The following is a 25,998-nucleotide window of genomic DNA, read 5'->3' on the forward strand; positions in this document are numbered from 1 at the left end:
AAACAAACCAGGTGTATTTGTCTATAGTGTGTATGTTGTCTGTGTGTGTGTGTCTTCACAGTCCTCGCTGTTCCATAAGGTGTATTTGTCTATAGTGTGTGTGTGTGTGTGTGTGTGTGTGTGTGTGTCTTCACAGTCCTCGCTGTTCCATAAGGTGTATTTGTCTATAGTGTGTGTGTGTGTGTGTGTGTGTGTGTGTGTGTGTGTGTGTGTGTGTGTGTGTGTGTGTGTAGTCTGTGTGTGTGTCTTCACAGTCCTCGCTGTTCCATAAGGTGCATTTTTTATCTGTTTCATTAAACCTGATTTTACTGCTGGCATCAGTTACCTGATGTGGAATAGAGTTCCATGTAGTCATGACTCATATGTAGTACTTTGCGCTTCCCATAGTCTGTTCCGGACTTGGGGACTGTGAAGAGACCTCTGGTGGCATGTCTTGTGTCCGAGCTGTGTGCTAGTAGTTCAAAAACAGACACCACGGCGCATTCAACATGTCAAACATTCGTATAAAAACAAGTCGTGATGAAGTCGATTTCTCCACCACTTTGATCCATGAGAGAATGACATTATCAATGTCAGCGCTACTTGTACATTCAGCGCTACTTGTACATTCAGCGCTACTTGTACATTCAGCGCTACATGTACATTCAGCGCTACATGTACATTCAGCGCTACTTGTACATTCAGCGCTACTTGTACATTCAGCGCTACTTGTACATTCAGCGCTACTTGTACATTCAGCGCTACTTGTACATTCAGCGCTACTTGTACATTCAGCGCTACTTGTACATTCAGCGCTACTTGTACATTCAGCGCTACTTGTACATTCAGCGCTACTTGTACATTCAGCGCTACTTGTACATTCAGCGCTACTTGTACATTCAGCGCTACTTGTTCTGGGCCAGTTGTAATTTTCCATAGTCCCTCTGTGGCACCTGACCACACGACTGGGGAGCAGTCCAGGTGCGACAAAACTAGAGCCTGTAGGACCTGCCTTGTTGAGATTGTCGTTAAGGCAGAGCAGCCGCCTCCACTGCATCGCAGTGTTGCAGCTTCACTACAGCCTGGGGTTCGATCTCAGGCTGTGTCACAACCGGCCGTGACCAGGAGTCCCATACGGTGGCGCACAATTTGCCCAGCGCCGTCCGGGTAAGTTTGGCCGGGGGGGGCTTCCTTGGCTTATCGTGCTCTAGCGACTCCTTGTGGCGGGTCGGGCACCTGCAGGCTGACTTCGGTCATCAGGTGAACTGTGTTTCCGCCAACACATTGGTGCAGCTGGACTCCGGGTTAAGCGAGCAGGTGTTTAGAAGTGTGGCTTGGCGGGTCATGTTTCAGCATGACTCGTCTTTTCGTCTCTCCCGAGCCCGTTGGGGATCTATCCCCATCTTAGCCACTGTTGCTTTTGAGGAGGATGGGCTTGTGGTAGTGGCTGGAGCGGAATGAATGGAATGGTATCAAATACATCAAAACACGTGGTTTCCATGGTTTCCAGGTGTTTGATGCCATTCCATTCGCTCCGTTCCAGCCATTATCATGAGCCGTCCTCCCCTCAGTAACCAACCACCGGTTTTGACCATGACAGTTTACAATCCAGGGTTACGCCAAGCAGTTTAGTCTCCTCAATTAGCTCAATTTCAACACTATTCATGTCAAGACTTAGCTGAGGTTTAAGGGTTTAGTGAATGATTTGCTCCAAATAAAATGCTTATTAGGTTTTAGAAAATATCTACGACTAATTGATTTCTTGCCAGGCACTCTAAAAACGGACTGCAGCTCATTGTTAAGAGTTACAGTGATTTAACTTGCTGTGGTATGTGACGTGTATATAGTGTTGAGTCATCCTCATGCATAGAAACACAGCCTTTAAATCAGAGCCAGTGGCAGGTGATTAGACAGCTGCCCTGGGGAATTCCTGATTCTACCTGGATTATGAGAACACCCTCTGTGTTAGACAGGTAACTCTTCATAATATAGCAGGCGCTGTAAAGTCATAACATATAAGTTCTTTCAGCAAGCAGACTATGATAAATGTCAAAAGCCGCACTGAAGTCTAACAAAAACAGCCACCAATCTTATCAATTTCTCTCAGTCTATCATCAGTCATTTGTGTAAGTGCGTGTTGAATGCCCTTTCCCTAGAAGCGTGTTGAAAGTCTTTTTTTTTTTTTACCTTTATTTAACCAGGCAAGTCAGTTAAGAACACATTCTTATTTTCAATGACGGCCTAGGAACAGTGGGTTAACTGCCTGTTCAGGGGCAGAACGACAGATTTGTACCTTGTCAGCTCGGGGGTTTGAACTCTCAACCTTCCGGTTACTAGTCCAACGCTCTAACCACTAGGCTACACTGCCGTCCTGTCTTCACTTATTTAGTGTAAAACAGCTGTGTATCTGCATTGTAAAACATTTACTAAGACCTCTGAGTAGCAACATAACGTGTGAAATGCTTGATAATGTATGTGATGTCAACAGCGGTATATTTTCTGGGGGACCAAAATATTTACTGGTTCTCATCAAGCTGCCCACTCAAGAAAAAGCTTCAAACTGTAACCAGTGCCTTCAACCTGGTTCAGGTTGTCAGTCAACCTACCAGGGGATTTGCAAACAGCACAGTAATGAAATCATCAACATGTATTGATCACATCTTTACTAATGCTGTAGAAGTCTGCTGTAAAGCAGTATCCAAATCCATCGGATGTATTGATCAAGCCAAGGAAGCCCCCCCCCCCCCCCGGCCTCACGACGCCAGGACAGCGGAGTCAATCACCACCTTCCGGAGACACCTGAAACCCCACCTCTTCAAGGAATACCTAGGATAGGATAAAGCAATCCTTCTCACCCCCCCCCCTTAAATGATTTAGATGCACTATTGTAAAGTGGCTGTTCCACTGGATGTCAGAAGGTGAATTCACCAATTTGTAAGTCGCTCTGGATAAGAGCGTCTGCCAAATGACTTAAATGTAAATGTAATGTAATATAACTATTATTATATAATCATTATTCTGTATATAATCATTATTCTGTATATAACCATTATTATATAATCATTATTCTGTATATAATCATTATTCTGTATATAATCATTATTCTGTATATAACTATTATTATATAATCATTATTCTGTATATAACTATTACTATATAATCATTATTCTGTATATAATCATTATTCTGTATATAATCATTATTCTGTATATAACTATTATTATATAATCATTATTCTGTATTTAATCATTATTCTGTATATAACCATTATTATATAATCATTATTCTGTATATAATCATTATTCTGTATATAACCATTATTATATAATCATTATTCTGTATTTAATCATTATTCTGTATATAACCATTATTATATAATCATTATTCTGTATTTAATCATTATTCTGTATATAACCATTATTATATAATCATTATTCTGTATATGACCATTATTCTGTATATAATCATTATTCTGTATATAACCATTATTATATAATCATTATTCTGTATATAACCATTATTCTGTATATAACCATTATTATATAATCATTATTCTGTATATAACCATTATTCTGTATATAATCATTATTCTGTATATAACCATTATTCTGTATATAACCATTATTATATAATCATTATTCTGTATATAACCATTATTCTGTATATAACCATTATTATATAATCATTATTCTGTATATAATCATTATTCTGTATATAACCATTATTATATAATCATTATTCTGTATATAACCATTATTCTGTATATAATCATTATTCTGTATATAACCATTATTATATAATCATTATTCTGTATATAACCATTATTCTGTATATAACCATTATTATATAATCATTATTCTGTATATAACCATTATTCTGTATATAATCATTATTCTGTATATAACCATTATTATATAATCATTATTCTGTATTTAATCATTATTCTGTATATAACCATTATTATATAATCATTATTCTGTATTTAATCATTATTCTGTATATAACCATTATTATATAATCATTATTCTGTATATAACCATTATTCTGTATATAATCATTATTCTGTATATAACCATTATTATATAATCATTATTCTGTATATAACCATTATTCTGTATATAACCATTATTATATAATCATTATTCTGTATATAACCATTATTCTGTATATAATCATTATTCTGTATATAACCATTATTCTGTATATAACCATTATTATATAATCATTATTCTGTATATAACCATTATTCTGTATATAACCATTATTATATAATCATTATTCTGTATTTAATCATTATTCTGTATATAACCATTATAATATAATCATTATTCTGTATATAACCATTATTCTGTATATAATCATTATTCTGTATATAACCATTATTATATAATCATTATTCTGTATATAACCATTATTATATAATCATTATTCTGTATATAACCATTATTCTGTATATAATCATTATTCTGTATATAACCATTATTATATAATCATTATTCTGTATATAACCATTATTCTGTATATAACCATTATTATATAATCATTATTCTGTATATAACCATTATTCTGTATATAATCATTATTCTGTATATAACCATTATTCTGTATATAACCATTATTATATAATCATTATTCTGTATATAACCATTATTCTGTATATAACCATTATTATATAATCATTATTCTGTATTTAATCATTATTCTGTATATAACCATTATTATATAATCATTATTCTGTATATAACCATTATTCTGTATATAATCATTATTCTGTATATAACCATTATTATATAATCATTATTCTGTATATAACCATTATTATATAATCATTATTCTGTATATAACCATTATTCTGTATATAATCATTATTCTGTATATAACCATTATTATATAATCATTATTCTGTATATAACCATTATTATATAATCATTATTCTGTATATAATCATTATTCTGTATATAATCATTATTCTGTATATAACCATTATTATATAATCATTATTCTGTATATAATCATTATTCTGTATATAATCATTATTCTGTATATGCTAAATGACTTAAATGTAAATGTAAAATCACAATGAATTCAGGAAGTATTCAGACCCCTTCTCTTTTTTCCAAGCCTTATTCTGAACTGAATTAAATAAAAACAAATTCCTCATCAATCTACACACAATACCCCATAATGACAAAGTGAAAATATTTGCACATTTATATAAAATTGAAATCCAAAATATCTTATTTACATAGGTATTCAGACTTTTTTTTACTTTGAGACAACAACAAAAAATTGAGCTCAGGTGCATTCTGTTCCCATTGATCATCCTTGACATGTTTCTACAACTTGATTGGAGTCCACTTGTGGTAAATTCAATTGAAAAAAGGCACACACCTGTCTATATAGGTTCCCCAAGGTGGACTCCTGGAAACCAAGGCATGAGGTCGAAGGAATTGTCCGTAGAGCTCCGAGACAGGATTGTGTCGAGGCACAGAACTGAGGAAGTGTACCAAAAACATGTATGCAGCATTGAAGGTCCCCAAGAACACAGTAGCTTCCATCATTATTAAATGGAAGAAGAATGGAAACACCAAGACTCTTCCTAGAGCCGCCCAGACAAACGGAGCAATCTGGAGATTGGGCAGCGAGGTGACTAAAAACCCAATGGTCACTACCTGAGCTCCAGCAGGGACTGAGATACGAGTCAGGATCGAGGGAAAGATGAACGGAGCAAAGTACAGAGAGATCCTTGATGAAAACGTACTCCAGAGCACTCAGGACCTCAGACTTGGGCGAAGGTTCATCTTCCAACAGGACAACAATCCTAAACACACAGCCAAAACAACGCAGGTGTGGCTTCGGGGACAAGTCTCAATGTCCTTGGATGGCCCAGCCAGAGCCCGATCGAACATCTCTGGAAAAACCTGAAAATAGCTGTGCACCAACGCTCCCCATCCAACCTGACAGAGCTTGAGAGGATCTGCAGAGAAGAATGGGAGAAACTCCACAAATACAGGTGTGCCAAGCTTGTAGCTTCATACCATTTTAGAATAAGGGTAGCCTAGAGGTTAGAGCGTTGGACTAGTAACTGAAAGGTTTCAAGTTCAAATCCCCGAGCTGACAAGGTACAAATCTGTTGTTCTGCCCCTGTTCCTAGGCCGTCATTGAAAATAAGAATTTGTTCTCAACTGACTTGCCTAGTTCAATAAAGGTCAAATAAATTTTAAAAAAACATACACTATGACTAACAAAACTCCTGGGACAATACATTTTCTGCAACACTACGACAATCTCAGCGACACCATAATAGTGATTATCTGAGCAGGTTTTGGGTCATTGATAAGTCATTGTCTCAACGCAGCCTTGAAATCTGTGGACAGAGTCCAGGAGCCAAGATGATTTGGACAGACTCATTCCTGTAGATCATATTTTGTTTCCAGAAGGTGTCAAAGTTAATTATAAAAGTTACGCCAACAGAGCGACAGTACTCTTTCTGCCATACGTGCAATGCCAGTAGCCTGCATTGGTACCAGGCCTGAAATAATCAGCCTCTATTTGGAATCTTTCAGAGCTAGAATCAGTTCTTTAAAATCTATTTTTTCAGCAGTTCCGAGCGAGCCCTCACGATGTAATTTGATCCCACATGGACTAGGACAGCGTTAGCCCCAGGCATCCATCGTAGAATGGTAGGAAGCAGTCTTAATGCTCTGTACTCGTACTCCAGGACAGCACAGGAGTTTTGCCCCAGGAACCAAGATGTCTCTCACCATAGAGCTGTTTGAAGTCTGTGTCCAGTCCGGGATTCCCATTGCTAAGGAGGCCCCCCCCCCCAACGTACTGTTGGTAGCAGCATCGGCTAACCATGGTAGCTATACAACACAGTTCCAGCCAGCTCAGATTACAGGGGGAAAAGCAACAGATAGCAGGGAACACAGACCACAATTAGCATGGGACACCTTTGCAGTCCCAGCCAAAATGGAAAACCCTGCTAGCTTTATACTGATAGCTACCAGCTAGAATGGAAGCTAGCTCCAGCAAACAACTTCGGATTTCTTGGTCTGGCAGGATCCCGGGACAGATAGTAGTAGTCACAGCAACTGAGGATAACCGTGTCGTGTGAGCCAAAATAAAAAAAAGTATATCAACCAAACTTAGAGAAAACACTGGTCACAAATTTACAAAAAAAATAAACCGAGGTTTGTTCAGCGTTCAACATACGTCACACTCTGATGTAAATGGATTTTAAAAAGAGACTCCATTTCATAAAGGGTGAAATATTTTGCGAAGGTGTAGTGGAGGACCGAATGTAATGCCACTTACAGTGTACACCATGTAGTTCATCAATTCATCGATTTTAGTCCTCTTGAATCTGGTCTTGCCCCCATTCCTCATGATTTTAGTGTCGGCGCCTACATCAAAACACCAAACAAACAGATGAGTAAGAGTTTGCATGACATTAAGTCCAAGACACCATATTTACATGCCTGCATGTCCATGTTGTTGGTAGGTCTGTATATTGATCATGAACGTGTGTGAGGTATTTACCTGAAAAGGATGTCTGTGGGTCAAATCATGTGTTATTCATTACATGCTTTGTAACCAACAGGTGTGGACTAACTGAAGTGAGTGAGTGAGCGAATGAGTGAATGAGTGAGCGAGTGAGTGAGCGAGTGAGTGAATGAGTGAGCGAGCGAGTGAGCGAGCGAATGAGCGAATGAGCGAGTGAGCGAATGAGCGAATGAGTGGAGTGAGTGAGTGGAGTGAGTGAGTGGAGTGAGTGGAGAGTGGAGTGAGTGAGTGAGTGAGTGGAGTGAGTGAGTGGAGTGAGTGAGTGAGTGGAGTGAGTGAGTGGAGTGAGTGGAGTGAGTGAGTGGAGTGAATGAGTGGAGTGAATGAGTGGAGTGAATGAGTGGAGTGAGTGAGTGGAGTGAGTGAGTGGAGTGAGTGAGTGGAGTGAGTGAGTGGAGTGAGTGAGTGGAGTGAGTGAGTGGAGTGAGTGAGTGGAGTGAGTGGAGTGAGTGAGTGGAGTGAGTGAGTGAGTGAGTGGAGTGAATGAGTGGAGTGAGTGAGTGTGGATATCCATTGGTTCTGAAAGGTTATGCAAGGTATTAACCTGCGAAGATGACCAGTCCGTGACACTCGTCAGTGTTTCTGATCCTACATCCTCTCAGCATCATATTGTCCAGATCCAGAGGGAAGCGGTCTTTCCTCCAACGCATGGTCCCCGTGAACTTATCCAGACGGTTGTTAGGCTCCTCACACACTATCATGGCTGTATGAGGAAACGAGGAAACAGTATCATGGCTGTATGAGGAAACAGTGACACACTATCACGGCTGTATGAGGAAACAAGGAAACAGTGACACTATCACGACTGTATGAGGAAACAGCGACACACTATCACGGCTGTATGAGGAAACAAGGAAACAGTGACACTATCATGGCTGTATGAGGAAACAGTGACACACTATCACGGCTGTATGAGGAAACAAGGAAACAGTGACACTATCACGGCTGTATGAGGAAACAGTGACACACTTTCACGGCTGTATGAGGAAACAGTGACACACTATCACGGCTGTATAAGGAAACAGAGACACACTATCACGGCTGTATGAGGAAACAAGGAAACAGTGACACTATCACGACTGTATGAGGAAACAGTGACACACTATCACGGCTGTATGAGGAAACAAGGAAACAGTGACACTAGCACGACTGTATGAGGAAACAGTGACACACTATCATGGCTGTATGAGGAAACAAGGAAACAGTGACCAAAAACTATCACGGCTGTATGAGGAAACAAGGAAACAGTGACCAAAAACTATCACGGCTGTATGAGGAAACAAGGAAACAGTGACACTATCACGGCTGTATGAGGATTCTCTCTCCCCACTCCCTCTCCAAAATACACACATTTTATACAACGTTTTGGTCATTTGCAGATGCTCTTCTCCATAGCGATGTAGTTAGTGCATTCCTCTTAAGACCCACCACACATATCTAAATAAATACACAGTATCTAACGTCCATCTGTTAGTTAAGACAGACAGCACAGCAGTATGTTACCGTCAAACTGTGCCAGCTGGCCCTCCTCCTGCAGTCTCTCGTCTGTCACTTTCAGACCCATCTTGAACTTCAGGTTGGTTTCCCTGCAAAACAATCAAATGTACATTGACAATTCAGTAGACTCATTTGTGGACAAATTCAGTATATATAGAGATAAGATTGAAAACTCATTAGTCAAACAATACTATCAGAAGCCCAGCATGGTTCAGTTTATTCAATCAAATTTTAATTTAATAATAATTATAATATATATATATAAAAAATATGTATTTATTTAAAAAATAAACGTCTGTACATTTAAACACAAAGACAATAACCTGAAAATTTGATTGAATAAACTGAACCATGCTGGGCTTCTGATAGTATTGTTTGACTAATGAGTTTTCAATCGAATCTCTATCTATATCTATATCTATATCTATATATATCTCTAAAATGTTTTACACATAAGCACGTTCTGTCAATGTCATGTTATCAAGGGGAAGTTCTTGACAAATTAAAATCACACATAAAAAAAGGTTTGAAGACATGGTCTGCATCCCAAATGACACCGTATTCTCTATACAGGATAGTGCACTAAGTTTGACCACGGCCCATAGGGCTCTGGTCAAAAGTAGTGCACTATAGAGGGAATAGGGTTCCATAGGGCTCTGGTCTAAAGTAGTGCACTATATAGGGAATAGGGTTCCATAGGGCTCTGGTCTAAAGTAGTGCACAATATAGGGAATAGGGTTCCATAGGGCTCTGGTCTGAAGTAGTGCACAATATAGGGAATAGGGTTCCATAGGGCTCTGGTCTAAAGTAGTGCACTATATAGGGAATAGGGTTCTGGTCTAAAGTAGTGCACTATATAGGGAATAGGGTTCCATAGGGCTCTGGTTAAAAGTAGTGCACTATATAGGGAATAGGGTTCTATAGGGCTCTGGTCTAAAGTAGTGCACTATATAGGGAATAGGGTTCCATAGGGCTCTGGTTAAAAGTAGTGCACTATATAGGGAATAGGGTTCCATAGGGCTCTAGTCTAAAGTAGTGCAGTAATTAGGGACTAGGGAGCCATTTGGGACCAGTCCATAATTGAACGTCCATTGGAGAACATCTTACCCATCGAGCTCGGCGGTTTCAACATAACAAAGACTGTTGGGGTTTGAACTGGACAACAACAGAATGTCGGCCTAAATGAAGAAAAAACATCACATAACCAAATCAAAATATTTTAACTGAATTATATAATGGCTAGTTGGGTTTTAATTAGTCAAAAGAACAAATATATGACATTACCGGGATGTGATCATTTTTCTTCAAACGAACCACATCACCGACATGGATGTTCATCCACTTCGACACTTGAAACCTGGTTTGGAAAAAAAAAAGTTTGTTTCATTCAGCTATTCAGATTCTTTGTAGGTCATGTTCAAAACATGACATTTGTCTTGATGCATAACGCAGACAAATACAACAACAACTATTCAAGATATTATAAAATGGCACGCTGCTGCACCAAGGAGCTCCACACCCACAGATAGAAAATATAACAGTATTGTGTAATATACATTCATACCATACACCTAGATATACAACTGTTCTCTCTACTACCGCATGGCAAGCGGTACCGGAGTGCCAAGTCTAGGTCAAAAAGGCTTCTCAACAGTTTTTACCCCCAAGCCATAAGACTCCTGAACAAGTAATCAAATGGCTACCCGGACTATTTGCATTGTGTAACCCTAACCCTGATGACCTGGATGTAACTTTGTGATCCTTCCTTAAAAACACTTCAAGTCCCGCCCAGTTGACTACTTTAAAATGGTGTGAACCTTCAATGGATCTGCCCCCTTGATTAAAACTAGTTATATCGAAGTAGTGATTCTCTCTGGTTCCTACTCCTTACCTGCCATCCAGGAGAACTTCACACTTCCTGTTATTGATCTCGTTGTCCATCCTGTGGCGTGCCTGTTAGAGAGGAAAGAGAAAACACCAGGCAGGGGTTCAGCACTAGATTAAAACTGGACCACAATGTTCTCTTCATTAAATGGAGTGCGCTGCATATGCCATCAATGAAAAGGAGGCCTCTTTCTTGGTCCCTCTCATCTGTAGGAACGACATGGTTGGATGAACAGAGTCTGTAGGAACGACATGGTTGGATGAACAGAGTCTGTCGGGACGACATGGTTGGATGAAGTTAACAGAGTCCGGGCTAGCGGGAAAAATGTCCCGATTTTCCACTATTTTTCTCCTCCCCCTTTTTGTATACTTGCAGAAAACTTCTCACCAATGCTTTTACATCAATCTTGTGTTTTTTAAATCCATGATGGGGAGTGTTAACAAGGGTGGAGAATTGAGATGCAGCCAGCGAAGGAGGAGGTCAGAGTCACTCACCAGATCGTCCACCAGGTCTTTGATGGCTGTGATTCCCAGCACCAGAACTAAAGGCACTAAGGTGGTGTACCAAGGCAACGTGGTGATCTCAGGAATAATCTGGTGAATAAACAAACGTGCATTAATATCACAATCTATTCCTTTATCCGACACGTTAGAACGTTTAAAGGCAGCATGTTGACTGCAGGAATAAGCTGATTATAATGCTTCATATTTTATTGATCTGTGGTTTCTGTTGACCAAGAGGGTCCTGTATTACACCACTACTCAGACCAGGGTCCTGTATTACACCACTACATTACCACTCAGACCAGGGTCCTGTATTACACCACTACATTACTACTCAGACCAGGGTCCAGTATAACACCACTACATTACTACTCAGACCAGGGTCCTGTATTACACCACTACTCAGACCAGGGTCCTGTATAACACCACTACATTACTGCTCAGACCAGGGTCCTGTATAACACCACTACATTACTACTCAGACCAGGGTCCTGTATAACACCACTACATTACTACTCAGACCAGGGTCCAGTATAACACCACTACATTACTACTCAGGCCAGGGTCCAGTATAACACCACTACATTACTACTCAGACCAAGGTCCAGTATAACACCACTACATTACTACTCAGACCAGGGTCCTGTATAACACCACTACATTTCTACTCAGACCAGGGTCCTGTATAACACCACTACATTACTACTCAGACCAGGGTCCAGTATAACACCACTACATTACTACTCAGACCAGGGTCCTGTATAACACCACTACATTACTACTCAGACCAGGGTCCAGTATAACACCACTACATTACTACTCAGACCAGGGTCCAGTATAACACCACTACATTACTACTCAGACCAGGGTCCTGTATAACACCACTACATTACTACTCAGACCAAGGTCCTGTATAACACCACTACATTACTACTCAGGCCAGGGTCCAGTATAACACCACTACATTACTACTCAGGCCAAGGTCCTGTATTACACCACTACATTACTACTCAGACCAGGGTCCAGTATAACACCACTACATTACTACTCAGACCAGGGTCCTGTATAACACCACTACATTACTACTCAGGCCAAGGTCCAGTATAACACCACTACATTACTACTCAGACCAGGGTCCAGTATAACACCACTACATACCTGCTCAGACCAGGGTCCTGTATAACACCACTACATTACTACTCATTCCAGGGTCCTGTATTACACCACTACATTACTACTCAGACCAGGGTCCTGTATAACACCACTACTCAGACCAGGGTCCTGTATAACACCACTACATTACTACTCAGACCAGGGTCCTGTATAACACCACTACATTACTACTCAGACCAGGGTCCTGTATAACACCACTACATTACTACTCAGACCAGGGTCCAGTATAACACCACTACATTACTACTCAGACCAGGGTCCTGTATAACACCACTACATTACTACTCAGAACAGGGTCCAGTATAACACCACTACATTACTACTCAGACCAGGGTCCTGTATTACACCACTACATTACTACTCAGACCAGGGTCCTGTATAACACCACTACATTACTACTCAGACCAGGGTCCGTGTTAAGCAGCATGTCAAGAAACAGTACAACTTGGCGGGTTCGTGCTTCGGAGAAGCATCCATCCGGATACCTAGTTACTTTATCTTTACCTACATGTACATATCTACCTCAATTACCTGGTACCCCTGCAATGACTCAGTACTGGTACTCCCTGTATATAGCCATGTATATAGCCACCTGGTACTTCCTGTATAAAGCCATGTCATTACCTGGTACTTCCTGTATAAAGCCATGTCATTACCTGGTACTTCCTGTATAAAGCCATGTCATTACCTGGTACTTCCTGTGTAAAGCCATGTCATTACCTGGTACTTCCTGTGTAAAGCCATGTCATTACCTGGTACTTCCTGTGTAAAGCCATGTCATTACCTGGTACTTCCTGTGTAAAGCCATGTTATTACCTGGTACTTCCTGTGTAAAGCCATGTTATTACCTGGTACTTCCTGTATATAGCCATGTTATTACCTGGTACTTCCTGTGTAAAGCCATGTTATTACCTGGTACTTCCTGTATATAGCCATGTTATTACCTGGTACTTCCAGTGTAAAGCCATGTTATTACCTGGTACTTCCTGTATATAGCCATGTTATTACCTGGTACTTCCTGTGTAAAGCCATGTTATTACCTGGTACTTCCTGTATAAAGCCATATTATTGTTATTCACTGTGTATGTATTCCTCGTGTCACTATTTCTATTGATTTATTATTTATATCTTATCTTTAACTCTACATTGTTGAAAAAGGACCCGTAAGTAAGCATTTCACCCGTTAGTTGACACCTGTTCTTTACGAAACCACTGACAATAGTATTGATTTGATTCCTTCCGTACTGTAGCACAAACTGGGATGTCTGACAGAACACTGCTACAAGTGGAACCTCGCCGTCTACCACTTGAAGATTCTTAGAATCCGTTAGTATTGAAAGTTGGATGTAACACAAGCCTTCTTCAGCAGACTTACCTGTAAGATGAGCAGGGCCAGGAAGTAAAGGTTAGCAGCTCGTTTGAACTGCTCGAACAGATTCAGTGGGATGAACGTCAAGGCGTTATATTTGTATGTCTTGATTCCATTTCCCTAGGGCACAAAAAAAAAATAATTTGGTAAGACGGTGAACTGAATAAATAAGAACAGGTACATAAACATGGGTAAGATCAGACAGGGAGAAATCCTCCACTTTAAAAATGTCCATACAGAGATGTGAGCCTCCTATAAATACAAAACACTGTTTTTAACAAAGGTTTCTGGGAAGACACAACAGGGCTTTACGGATACAGAGTGGTTCAGACTATTGTGGCCATTAACAGTAGGGAGACTGAGGAAGAACTACTTCCTCAGAAGGTCCTTTGGTTCCTAGTTGAGTGTGAGTGAACACATTGTCCGTGTGTGTGGGATATTCTCTCATTTGGGTCTGGGGTGGAACAGTTCTCTCTCTCTCTCTCTCTCTCTCTCTCCCTCTGTGTCACACGAGGTGGAACTGTGCTAATTTTCATAAACAACAAAACAGCAGCCACAATCCTGAGGGGGGGGGGGGGTGATAACTCAAGAAAAATTGTTGCACCCCAGTCCCAAATGACAACCTACAGTTGAAGTCGGACGTTTACATACACATTAGCCAAATACATTTCAACTCAGTTTTTCTCAATTCCTGACATATAATCCCAGTAACAATTCCCTGTCTTAGGTCAGTTAGGATCACCACTTTATTTTCAGAATGTGAAATGTCAGAATAATAGTAGAGAGAATGATTTCAGCTTTTATTTATTTTTTCATCACATTCCCAGTGGGTCAGATGTTTACATGCACTCAATTAGTATTTGGTAGCATTGCCTTTAAAATTGTTTAACTTGGGTCAGACGTTTTGGGTAGCCTTCCACAAGCTTCCCACAATAAGTTGGGTGAATTTTGGCCCATTCCTCCTGACAGAGCTGGTGTAACTGAGTCAGGTTTGTAGGCCTCCTTGCTCGCACACACTTTTTCAGTTCTGCCCACACATTTTCTATACGATTGAGGTCAGGGCTTTGTGATGGCCACTCCAATACCTTGGCAATGTTGTCCTTAAGCCATTTTGCCACAACTTTGGAAGTATGCTTGGGGTCATTGTCCATTTGGAAGACCCATTTGCGACCAAGCTTTACCTTCCTGACTGATGTCTTGAGATGTTGCTTCAATATATCCACGTAATATTCCATCCTCATGTTGCTATTTTGTGAAGTGAACCAGTCCATCCTGCAGCAAAGCAACCCGACAACATGATGCTGCCACCCCCATGCTTCACGGTTGGGATGGTGTTATTCGGCTTGCAAGCCTCCCCCTTTTCCTCCAAACATAACAATGGTCATTATGGCCAAACAGTTCTATTTATGTTTCATCAGATCAGAGGACATTTCTCCAAAAGTACGATCTTTGTCTCCAGATCTTTGCAAACCTTAGTCTGGCTTTTTTATGGCGGTTTTGGAACAGTGGATTCTTCCTTGCAGGGCGGCCTTTCAGGTTATATTGATATAGGACTAATTTTACTGTGGATATAGATACTTTGTACCTGCATCCTCCAGCATCTTCACAAGGTCCTTTGCTGTTGTTCTGGGATTGATTTTGCAACAAAGTACGTTCATCTCCAGGAGACAGAATGCGTCTCCTTTCTGAGCGGTATGATGGCTGCGTGGCCCCATGGTGTTCATACTTGCGTACAATTGTTTGTACAGATGAACGCGGTTCCCGCAGGCGTTTGGAAATTGCTCCCAAGGATGAACCAGACTTGTGGAGGTCTACAGTTTTTGGCTGATTTCTTTTGATTTCCCCATGTCAAGCAAAGAGGCACTGAGTTTGAAGGTGGGCCTTGAAATACATCCACAGGTACACCTCCAATTGACTCAAATGATGTTAATTAGCCTATCAGAAGCTTCTAAAGCCATAACATCATTCTGAAATTTTCCAAGCTGTTTATTAAAAAAGGCACAGTCAACTTAGTGTATGTAAACTTCTGACCCACTGGAATTGTGATACAGTGAATTATAAGTGAAATAATCTGTCTGTAAACAATTGTTGGAAAAATGACTTGTGTCATACACAAAGTAGATGTCCTAAACGACTTGCCAAAACTATAGTTTGTTAACAAGAAATTTGTGGAATGGTTGAAAAACGAGTTAATGACTCCAACCTAAGTGTATGTAAACTTCCGACTTCAACTGTATGTCCTATAAAGGGGTCTACATTGGACCAGGACTCAAAAGTAGTGCAGGTATACAGGGGAAGAGAGTACCATTTGGGATGCAGAATACGTCTAGGACACCCAAAGGACGAGACATGGCTACCCAGACTATTTGCATTGACCCCCCCTCTTCTTCTACACTGATGCTACTCTCTGTTATTATCTATGCATAGTCACTTAAATAACTGTACATAGGCAGGCACGAGAGCACTCGGCATGCACAAGAGCACCAGCTGTTCTGGATGGATGTGTGGTAACGCACTCAGGAGCCGATGTGAAGATTCCCCTATAGTGGTGTGGGGGCTGTGCTTTGGCGAAGTGGGTGGGGTTAAATCCTGCCTGTTTGGCCCTGTCAGGGGGTATCATCGGATGGGGCCTCAGTGTCTGACCCCTCCTGTCTCAGCCTCCAGTGTTTATATGTCGGGGGGCTAGGGTCAGTTTGTAATATCTGGAGTATTTCTCCTGTCTGATCCGGTGTCCTGTGTGAATTTAAGTATGCTCTCTAATTCTCTCTTTCTTTCTCTCTCTCGGAGGACCTGAGCCCTAGGACCATGCCTCAGGACTACCTGGCATGAGGACTCCTTGCTGTCCCCAAGTCCACCTGGTCATGCTGCTGCTCCAGTTTCAACTGTTCTGCCTGCGGCTATGGAACCCTGACCTGTTCACCGGACGTGCTACCGGTCCCAGACCTGCTGTTTCCAACTCTCTAGAGACAGCAGGAGAGGTAGAGATACTCTCAATGATCGGCTAAGAAAAGTCAACTGACATTTACTCCTGAGGTGCTGACTTGTTGCACCCTCGACAACTACTGTGATTATTATTATTTTACCATGCTGGTCATCTATGAACATCTTGGCCATGTTCTGTTATAATATCCACCCGGCACAGCCAGAAGAGGACTGGCCACCCCTCATAGTCAGGTTCCTCTCTAGGTTTCTTCCTTGGTTGTGGCCTTTCTAGGGAGTTAATCCTAGCCACTGTGCTTCTACACCTGCATTGCTTGCTGTTTTAGGCTGGGTTTCTGTACAGCACTTTGATATATCAGCTGATGTAAGAAGGGCTATATAAATACATTTGATTTGATCAAAGCCTTGAAAAACAGGTTAACATTCACAAAGCCGCTGAGCCAGACAGATTACCAGGACGTGTACTCAACTGTTCCGGACACCCTAGACACACTCCAATTCGCATACCATCCCAACATAGACAGATGACGCAATCTCAATCGCACACCAGACTGCCCTTTCTCACCTGGACAAAAGGAACACGTATGTGATACTGCTATTCATTGACTACAGCTCAGTGTTCAACACCATAGTGCCCACGAAGCTCATCACTAAGCTTAGGACTCTGGGACTAAACACCTCCCTCTGCAACTGGATCCTGGACTTCCTAACGGGCCACCCCCCAGGTGGTGAGGGTAGGCAACAACACGTCCGCCACGCTGATCCTTAACACTGGTGCCCCTCGGGAGTGTGTACTTAGTCCCCTCCTGTACTCCCTGTTCACCCACGACTGCGGGGTCAATCACGACTCCAACATCATCATTAAGTTTGCTGACGACACAACAGTGGTAGGCCTGATCACCGACAACGATGACACAGCCTATAGGGAGGAGGTCAGAGACCTGGCCTTGTGGTGCCAGGACAAACACCTCTCCCTCAAAGGAAGCTGATCATGGACTACAGGAAAAGGCGGGCCGAACAGGCCCCTATTAACATTGACGGGGCTGAAGTGGAGCGGGTGCGAGAGTTTCAAGTTCCATGATGTTCACATCACCAACGAACTATCATGGTCCAAACACAAGACAGTCGTGAAGAGGACATGAGAAACATTTTCCCCCTCAGGAGACTGAAAAGATGTGGCATGGGTCCCCAGATCCTCAAAAGGTTCTACAGCTGCACCATCGAGAGCATCCTGACCGGTTGCATCACCGCCTGGTATGGAAATGGCTCGGCATCTGACCGTAAGGCGCTACAGAGGTTAGGGCGAACGGCCCAGTACGTATCTGGGGCCAGTCTTCCTGCCATCCAGGACCTCTACACCAGGCAGTGTCAGAGGAAAGCCCATAAAATTGTCAGAAACTCCAGTCACCCAAGTTAGACTGTTTTCTCTGCTACTGCACGACAAGTGGTACCGGAGCGCCGAGTCTAGGACCTAAAAGGCTCCTCAACAGCTTCTACCCCCAAGCCATTAGACTGCTGAAAGAGTTCATTAAACAGTTCATAAAAATCACCACCAGAAAATGTACATTGACCCCCCCTCCCACTTGTACGCTGCTGTAACTCCCTGTTTGTTTGTTACCTTGTCACTTCGCCCCCACCTACATGTACTGATTATCTCAACTAGCCTGTACCCCTCCACACTGACTTGGTACCAGTGCCCCCTGTATATAGCCTCCACACTGACTCTGTACCGTAACACCCTGTATATAGCCTCCACATTGACTCTGTACCGGTACCCCCTGTATATAGCCTCCACATTGACTCTGTACCGGTACCCCCCTGTATATAGCCTCCACACTGACTCTGTACCGGTACCCCCTGTATATAGCCTCCACATTGACTTTGTACCGGTACCCCCATGTATATAGCCTCCACACTGACTCTGTACCGGTACCCCCTGTATATAGCCTCCACACTGACTCTGTACCGGTACCCCCTGTATATAGCCTCCACACTGACTCTGTACCGGTATCCCCTGTATATAGCCTCCACACTGACTCTGTACCTCCACATTGACTCTGTACCGGTACCCCCTGTATAGAGCCTCCACACTGACTCTGTACCGGTACCCCCTGTATATAGCATCCACATTGACTCGGTACTGGTACCCCCCTGTATATAGCCTCCACATTGACTCTGTACCGTAATACCCTGTATATAGCCTCCACACTGACTCTGTACCTCCACATTGACTCTGTACCGGTACCCGCCTGAATACAGCCTTGAAATTGTTATTTAAATGCTGCTCTTTAATTATTTGTTACTTTTTTTGTTGTTTTAATTTCTTAAAACCGCATTGTTGGTTAAAGGGCTCGTAAGTAAACATTTCACGGTAAAGTCTACACCTGTTGAATTCGGCGCATGTGATAAATAAAATGGGATTTGGTCAAGTGGACTTTATAAGAGTAGTCTTAAAAGGGAAAACAGCAGGAGCTAGGTGAAGTACCATTATGGATAAGAGTGTGGTTTAGGAGTGGTGCTTTAAAAAGGTTGTGGCTTTAGCCCAGACTCTCTGCTCTTTATTTAACCAGGGAAAGCAGCACATTTAGTTACACACAGGACACCCTACACTTGCTCTGTCCATTCCTTTAATAAGGAATTACTAACAGAAGAAAGAGGGAGGTTGGTTTTTAGGCGAGTGTCTGCTGTGTACAAGGAATTTCCCAGTGTCATAATCCCAATACCTTACGGCAGGCAGAGCACAACCACGGAAAAACAAAATGAACAGCTGCAAACAAAAGCTGAGCTATTCTCAGATGTCAGAGAAGACTTAGTCATAGTTTGACATCTGTACTTGGTGCCACCAATGTGCCTGCAGTTAGCAATCCAACTAGCCTTTTTTTTTAATAGACAACTGAATGAGATTCATATCACCTAATCTTCATAATGGTAGCCTTGATTTCACGATAACTCTCTGATGATCGACACTGAGGAGTATGGTGACATGAGATTATTCTAATAGTGACTAAAAAGTAAATGAACACAAAAGAGAAGTTATATCGCCACAGATGGGGAAAGAGAGCCAACTACAGACTAAACCACAAGTCCTGTCCTGTCAGTCACTAGTAAATACCTCTGAAATTTTCAGCCCAGAGTTGGTGTATTTTATGGAGCCGTAATAATGCAAAGTGTTCAGACCAGTCTGACAGACACATCAGCACAGTAAGGAGGAAGTAGGGACAACCAGGAAGGATCAAATAAAATGACATACTTCCTTATTGTCCATGATGCACTGGATCTACTACTGCGTCAACGATGACAACAGTGGAAAGTACGTAATAGTATGCAAACGGGGAAAAATCTCAACAAAGCACAGGCCTTTTATCTCCTACCGTACTCAAATATGGGCTTGTTTAAGGGACGACACTGTGCTCCTCCTAAGCACATTACAGCGATCGGTTTCTATCGGTTTCTACCGACCTCAGTGTTTACCCTTTATTGTCACGCTCCTGGCAGCAACTGGCATTACTCCTAAAAAATATATATACCGGTTTCATTAGTCAATACTTTGCTTTACTCAGTCTGAGGCTGGTGTTCACTAAGGATCACGAGGATGGCGTTCATGAGGCTGGTGTTCATGAGGGTTCATGAGGCTGGTGTTCATGAGGCCATGCAACTATAAACGGTTTTAAACCCTTTTACAATTGGGAATCTAAAACATGTGTTTCTTATTGGACAAGTCCAGGTACATCTTTCCTGTTTCTGTCCATTGCCTTTATGTGGTGCCTAACGAACAAGACCTAGGCTTGAACCAGCAGTTCTAGGTGGAACTGGGAGAGAGGGAACTTACTGCATATTTACTCTTCTTGAGACACAATAAGTATTTTTTCTGAAACTCTGGCAGGTTACAGAAGGCCCTGTCGTTTGCTTTGACTCTCCAACCAGCCTCTGGAAACAGAAGGGCAGACAGTCAAGACTCTGGAAACAAAAGGGCAGACAGTCAAGACTCTGGAAACAAAAGGGCAGACAGTCAAGACTCTGGAAACAAAAGGGCAGACAGTCAAGACTCTGGAAACAAAAGGGCAGACAGTCAAGACTCTGGAAACAAAAGGGCAGACAGTCAAGACTCTGGAAACAAAAGGGCAGACAGTCAAGACTCTGGAAACAAAAGGGCAGACAGTCAAGACTCTGGAAACAAAAGGGCAGACAGTCAAGACTCTGGAAACAAAAGGGCAGACAGTCAAGACTCTGGAAACAAAAGGGCAGACAGTCAAGACTCTCAAGACTCTGGAAACAAAAGGGCAGACAGTCAAGACTCTGGAAACAAAAGGGCAGACAGTCAAGACTCTGGAAACAAAAGGGCAGACAGTCAAGACTCTGGAAACAAAAGGGCAGACAGTCAAGACTCTGGAAACAAAAGGGCAGACAGTCAAGACTCTGGAAACAAAAGGGCAGACAGTCAAGACTCTGGAAACAAAAGGGCAGACAGTCAAGACTCTGGAAACAAAAGGGCAGACAGTCAAGACTCTGGAAACAAAAGGGCAGACAGTCAAGACTCTGGAAACAAAAGGGCAGACAGTCAAGACTCTGGAAACAAAAGGGCAGACAGTCAAGACTCTGGAAACAAAAGGGCAGACAGTCAAGACTCTGGAAACAAAAGGGCAGACAGTCAAGACTCTGGAAACAAAAGGGCAGACAGTCAAGACTCTGGAAACAAAAGGGCAGACAGTCAAGACTCTGGAAACAAAAGGGCAGACAGTCAAGACTCTGGAAACAAAAGGGCAGACAGTCAAGACTCTGGAAACAAAAGGGCAGACAGTCAAGACTCTGGAAACAAAAGGGCAGACAGTCAAGACTCTGGAAACAAAAGGGCAGACAGTCAAGACTGTCAAGAACATGGCAGCTGAATGGTGAAACTGGTACATTTCCAAATGAATCAAAAGGTGGTATTACCATTATTAAGGGTGGTTTCTCAGATGATTGTCTAATGGATGAGGTGTGTGTGTGTGTGTGTGTCTGCACCCAGTCTCTTACCGGTGCTCTTGGCCTCTTCGACCTGTGGCCGCTCTTCGTCTGAGCCGGGGTCCAACTCATCATCCGTCTCGTCGTCACTATATGGCATGACCTCATCGTCAGGCCCAAGTGACCCCTGGGAGTCTGCTCGCTCCCGACTCATAGTGGAGAAACGTCTGGAGGTCGCTCACTGGGGGGTGAGGGAGGGGGATAGGGGGTTGAGGCAACAGGAGAGAAAGAGCGAGCAGAGAAGATTGAGGGAGAGAGAAAGGGGAGGGTGGAAAGAGGAGAGAGAGAAAGGGTTTTCACCGAGGAGTATTTTGAAATGGCCACAGATTCCTGCAAATGATTTTGCCAACTCATTCTTCCAAAGCAAAACCGGTTTCACATTCACAAAGCATGTCAGAGGACTTGAAGTGCACTAAACAGTCAAGTCCACTTCGATTTCAGTCTTTGACAAGGAAAGGAAACTAAAGCACTCGTGTCATACACATGATAAAACGTGTGTGTCATACTAGATAAACTAAATAGCCAATAGTATGTGGACACTCCTCCATATTAGTGGATTCAACTATTTCAGCCACACACATTGTTGACAGGAGTATAAAACGGAGTACACAGCCATGCAATCTCCATAGACAAACACTGGCAGAAGAATGGCCTGTACTGAAGAGCTCAGGTGACTTTCAACATGGCACCACCACCATCGTAGGATGCCACCTTTCCAACAAGGCAGTTCGTCAAATTTCTGCCCTGCTTGACCTGCCCCGGTCAACAGTAAGCACTGTTGTTGTGGAGTGGAAACGTCTAGGAGCAAAAAAGGCTCAGCTGCGAAGTGGTAGGCCACACAAGCTCACAGTGCTGAAGCGCGTAGCAGAGGGAACACCCCCCTATCCACATCGATGGAACAGTAGTGGAGAGGGTAGCAAGTTTTAAGTTCCTCGGCATACACATCACAGACAAACTGAATTGGTCCACTCACACAGACAGCATCGTGAAGAAGGCGCAGCAGCGCCTCTTCAACCTCAGGAGGCTGAAGAAATTCGGCTTGTCACCAAAAACACTCACTAACTTCTACAGAGGCACAATCGAGAGCATCCTGGCGGGCTGTATCACCGCCTGGTACGGCAACTGCTCCGCCCTCAACCGTAAGGCTCTCCAGAGGGTAGTGAGGTCTGCACAACGCATCACCGGGGGCAAACTACCTGCCCTCCAGGACACCTACACCACCCGATGTTACAGGAAGGCCATAAAGATCATCAAGGACATCAACCACCCGAGCCACTGCCTGTTCACCCCGCTATCATCCAGAAGGCGAGGTCAGTACAGGTGCATCAAAGCTGGGACCGAGAGAGTGAAAAACAGCTTCTATCTCAAGGCCATCAGACTGTTAAACAGCCACCACTAACATTGAGTGGCTGCTGCCAACACACTGACACTGACTCAACTCCAGCCACTTTAATAATGGGAATTGATGGGAAATGATGTAAATATATCACTAGCCACTTTAAACAATGCTACCTTATATAATGTTACTTACCCTACATTATTCTTCTCATATGCATACGTATATACTGTACTCTATATCATCGACTGCATCCTTATGTAATACATGTATCACTAGCCACTTTAACTATGCCACTTTGTTTACATACTCATCTCATATGTATATACTGTACTCGATACCATCTACTGTATCTTGCCTATGCTGCTCTGTACCATCACTCACTCATATATCCTTATGTACATATTCTTTATCCCCTTACACTGTGTATAAGACAGTAGTTTAGGAATTGTTAGTTAAATTACTTGTTGGTTATTACTGCATTGTCGGAACTAGAAGCACAAGCATTTCGCTACACTCGCATTAAGATCTGCTAACCATGTGTATGTGACAAATAAAATTTGATTTGAGTTGATTTGTAAAAATCATCTGTCCTCAGTTGCAACACTTACTACCGAGTTCCAAACTGTCTCTGGAAGCAACGTCAGCACAATAACTGTTCGCCCGGGAGCTTTGTGAAATGGGTTTCCATGGCCGAGCAGACATACACAAGCCTCAGATCACCAACGACAACCGTCGGCTGGTGTGGTGTAAAACTCGCCACCATTGAAATGGAGAAGTGAAAACGCGTTCTCTGGAGTGATGAAACACGTTTCACCATCTGGCAGTCTGACAGAAACATCCGGGTTTGGCGGATGCCAGAACGCTACCTGCACCAATGCATAATGCCAACTGTAAAGTTTGGTGGATGACGAATAAAGGTCTGGGGCTGAATTTGTCATGGTTCAGGGTAGTTCCCTTCATTCAGTGAAAGGGAAATCTTAACGCTACAGCAAGCAATGGCATTCTAGATGATTATGTGCTTCCAAAACTGTGTGGCAACATTTTGGGGAAGGCCCTTTCCCGTTTCAACATGACAATGCCCCTGTCCACAAAGCGACGTCCATACAGAAATGGTTTGTTGAGAGTGATGTGGAAGAACTTGACTGGCCTGCACAGAGCCCTGACCTCAAGCCCATCGAACACATTTGGGATCAATTGCGAGCCAGGCCTAATCGCCCAACATCATTGCCCGAGCTCACTAATACTGTGTGGCTGAATGGAAGCAAGACCCCACAGCAATGTTCCAACATGTAGTGGAAAGCCTTCCCAGAAGAGTGGAGGCTGTTATAGCAGCAATGTTCCAACATCTAGTGGAAAGCCTTCCCAGAAGAGTGGAGGCTGTTATAGCAGCAATGTTCCAACATCTAGTGGAAAGCCTTCCCAAAAGAGTGGAGGCTGTTATAGCAGCAATGTCCTGACAACTAGTGGAAAGCCTTCCCAGAAGAGTGGAGGCTGTTATAGCAGCAATGTTCCAACATCTAGTGGAAAGCCTTCCCAGAAGACTGGAGGCTGTTATAGCAGCAAAGGGGGGGACCAACTCCATATTAATGCCCATGATTTTGGAATGAGATGTCTGAAGAGCAGGTATACACACACTTTTGTAACGTAGAACCAAGAGCAAAAATAAAACTAAATAAAACTAAAAAAACTGAATAAATCCCCCCCCCATCTTTCAACTACATAAAACCTTAAGGAAACAGGAGGTTTAAATATAGACAAATAGCCCAGGTGAATTTCCATTCCCAGTCACCAACCCTACCCGTTTTAAGAAGTTGGTGGCAATGAGGTTGATCAGCAAGGCAGCAACCGCATTCCTAAAGTTAAACCCAGAGACAAAGAAGTGATCTACAGACAGAAAGCATCTGCGTCTCAAACGACACACTTTGTAGATGCACTACCGTTGACCAGGGCTAGTGCTCTATATAGGGTAGGTTGCTATTTGGGATGCACCAGCCCTTCAGGTGATTACACTGCTCTGTAGAGCTTCCTCTTCAACACATGCCAAACTACACCCATCAGAATTTTTTTTTTTTTTAACCTTTATTTAACCAGGCAAGTCAGTTAAGAACAAATTCTTATTTTCAATGACAGCCTTCTCCCTGTCCCATGTCCACTCAACTGCACTGCCAAATCCAAAAGAGCAATGGCAGCACAACAACTTGGGGTATTTATTGAGCCAATAATATATAGGTAAGCATTTTGTGCCATGATATAAATTTAGATTACTACTACCAATAATACACAGAGCACACCATCATATAGTTAGCTCATTAGGCTTTCAATGTCTTGGTAGATTATAGCAACATAAAAAAATGGGAAATGGTCAAACATCCTAAAATGCCTCCAAGTATGCCTCCAAGTATGCCTCCAAGTATGCCTCCAAGTAACTCAGTGTCTCAGTGCCTTTTGGCAGCAAGGTCTTTTAGTCTCTTGGCGAGGAGATCATGACTGAGGAGTGTTTTGCTCCCATTATAAAGTCTGACATATGATTGCCTCCTCACACCCACCGAAATCAAAACCCTGTTAAGGTCGGTTCTAATTTTTAATTTATTTAAAAAATGAAAAATATTTTTTACATTTTTTTGGTTTAGTAAATATTTTCTTAACTCTATTTCTTGAACTGCATTGTTGATTTTAAGGGTTTATAACTAAGCATTTCACAGTAAGGTCTACACTTCAAACATTTGATTTGATGGGCCTCCCGAGT

At 42.2% G+C, this 25,998-nt stretch overlaps 1 protein-coding gene across 1 annotated transcript in view; it reads right to left on the reverse strand.

Moving 5' to 3' along the window:
• Nucleotides 1–25,998, reverse strand: part of LOC135548062 (phospholipid-transporting ATPase IC-like) — a 66,785-nt gene that overhangs the window by 27,151 nt on the left and 13,636 nt on the right. The window contains exons 2-11 of the mRNA XM_064977294.1: nucleotides 21,926–22,094; nucleotides 20,742–20,839; nucleotides 13,979–14,092; nucleotides 11,422–11,520; nucleotides 10,934–10,995; nucleotides 10,327–10,399; nucleotides 10,150–10,220; nucleotides 9,049–9,131; nucleotides 8,090–8,248; nucleotides 7,297–7,385 (exon numbers count right to left, since the gene is read on the reverse strand). Coding sequence (XP_064833366.1) covers nucleotides 7,297–7,385; nucleotides 8,090–8,248; nucleotides 9,049–9,131; nucleotides 10,150–10,220; nucleotides 10,327–10,399; nucleotides 10,934–10,995; nucleotides 11,422–11,520; nucleotides 13,979–14,092; nucleotides 20,742–20,839; nucleotides 21,926–22,067 — 990 coding nt within the window. The 5' untranslated portion in view covers nucleotides 22,068–22,094. The remainder of the gene's footprint in view (nucleotides 1–7,296; nucleotides 7,386–8,089; nucleotides 8,249–9,048; nucleotides 9,132–10,149; nucleotides 10,221–10,326; nucleotides 10,400–10,933; nucleotides 10,996–11,421; nucleotides 11,521–13,978; nucleotides 14,093–20,741; nucleotides 20,840–21,925; nucleotides 22,095–25,998) is intronic.

The sequence above is a fragment of the Oncorhynchus masou genome, chromosome 11, assembly GCF_036934945.1.
Source record: "Oncorhynchus masou masou isolate Uvic2021 chromosome 11, UVic_Omas_1.1, whole genome shotgun sequence".
NCBI classification, from domain to species: domain Eukaryota; kingdom Metazoa; phylum Chordata; class Actinopteri; order Salmoniformes; family Salmonidae; genus Oncorhynchus; species Oncorhynchus masou.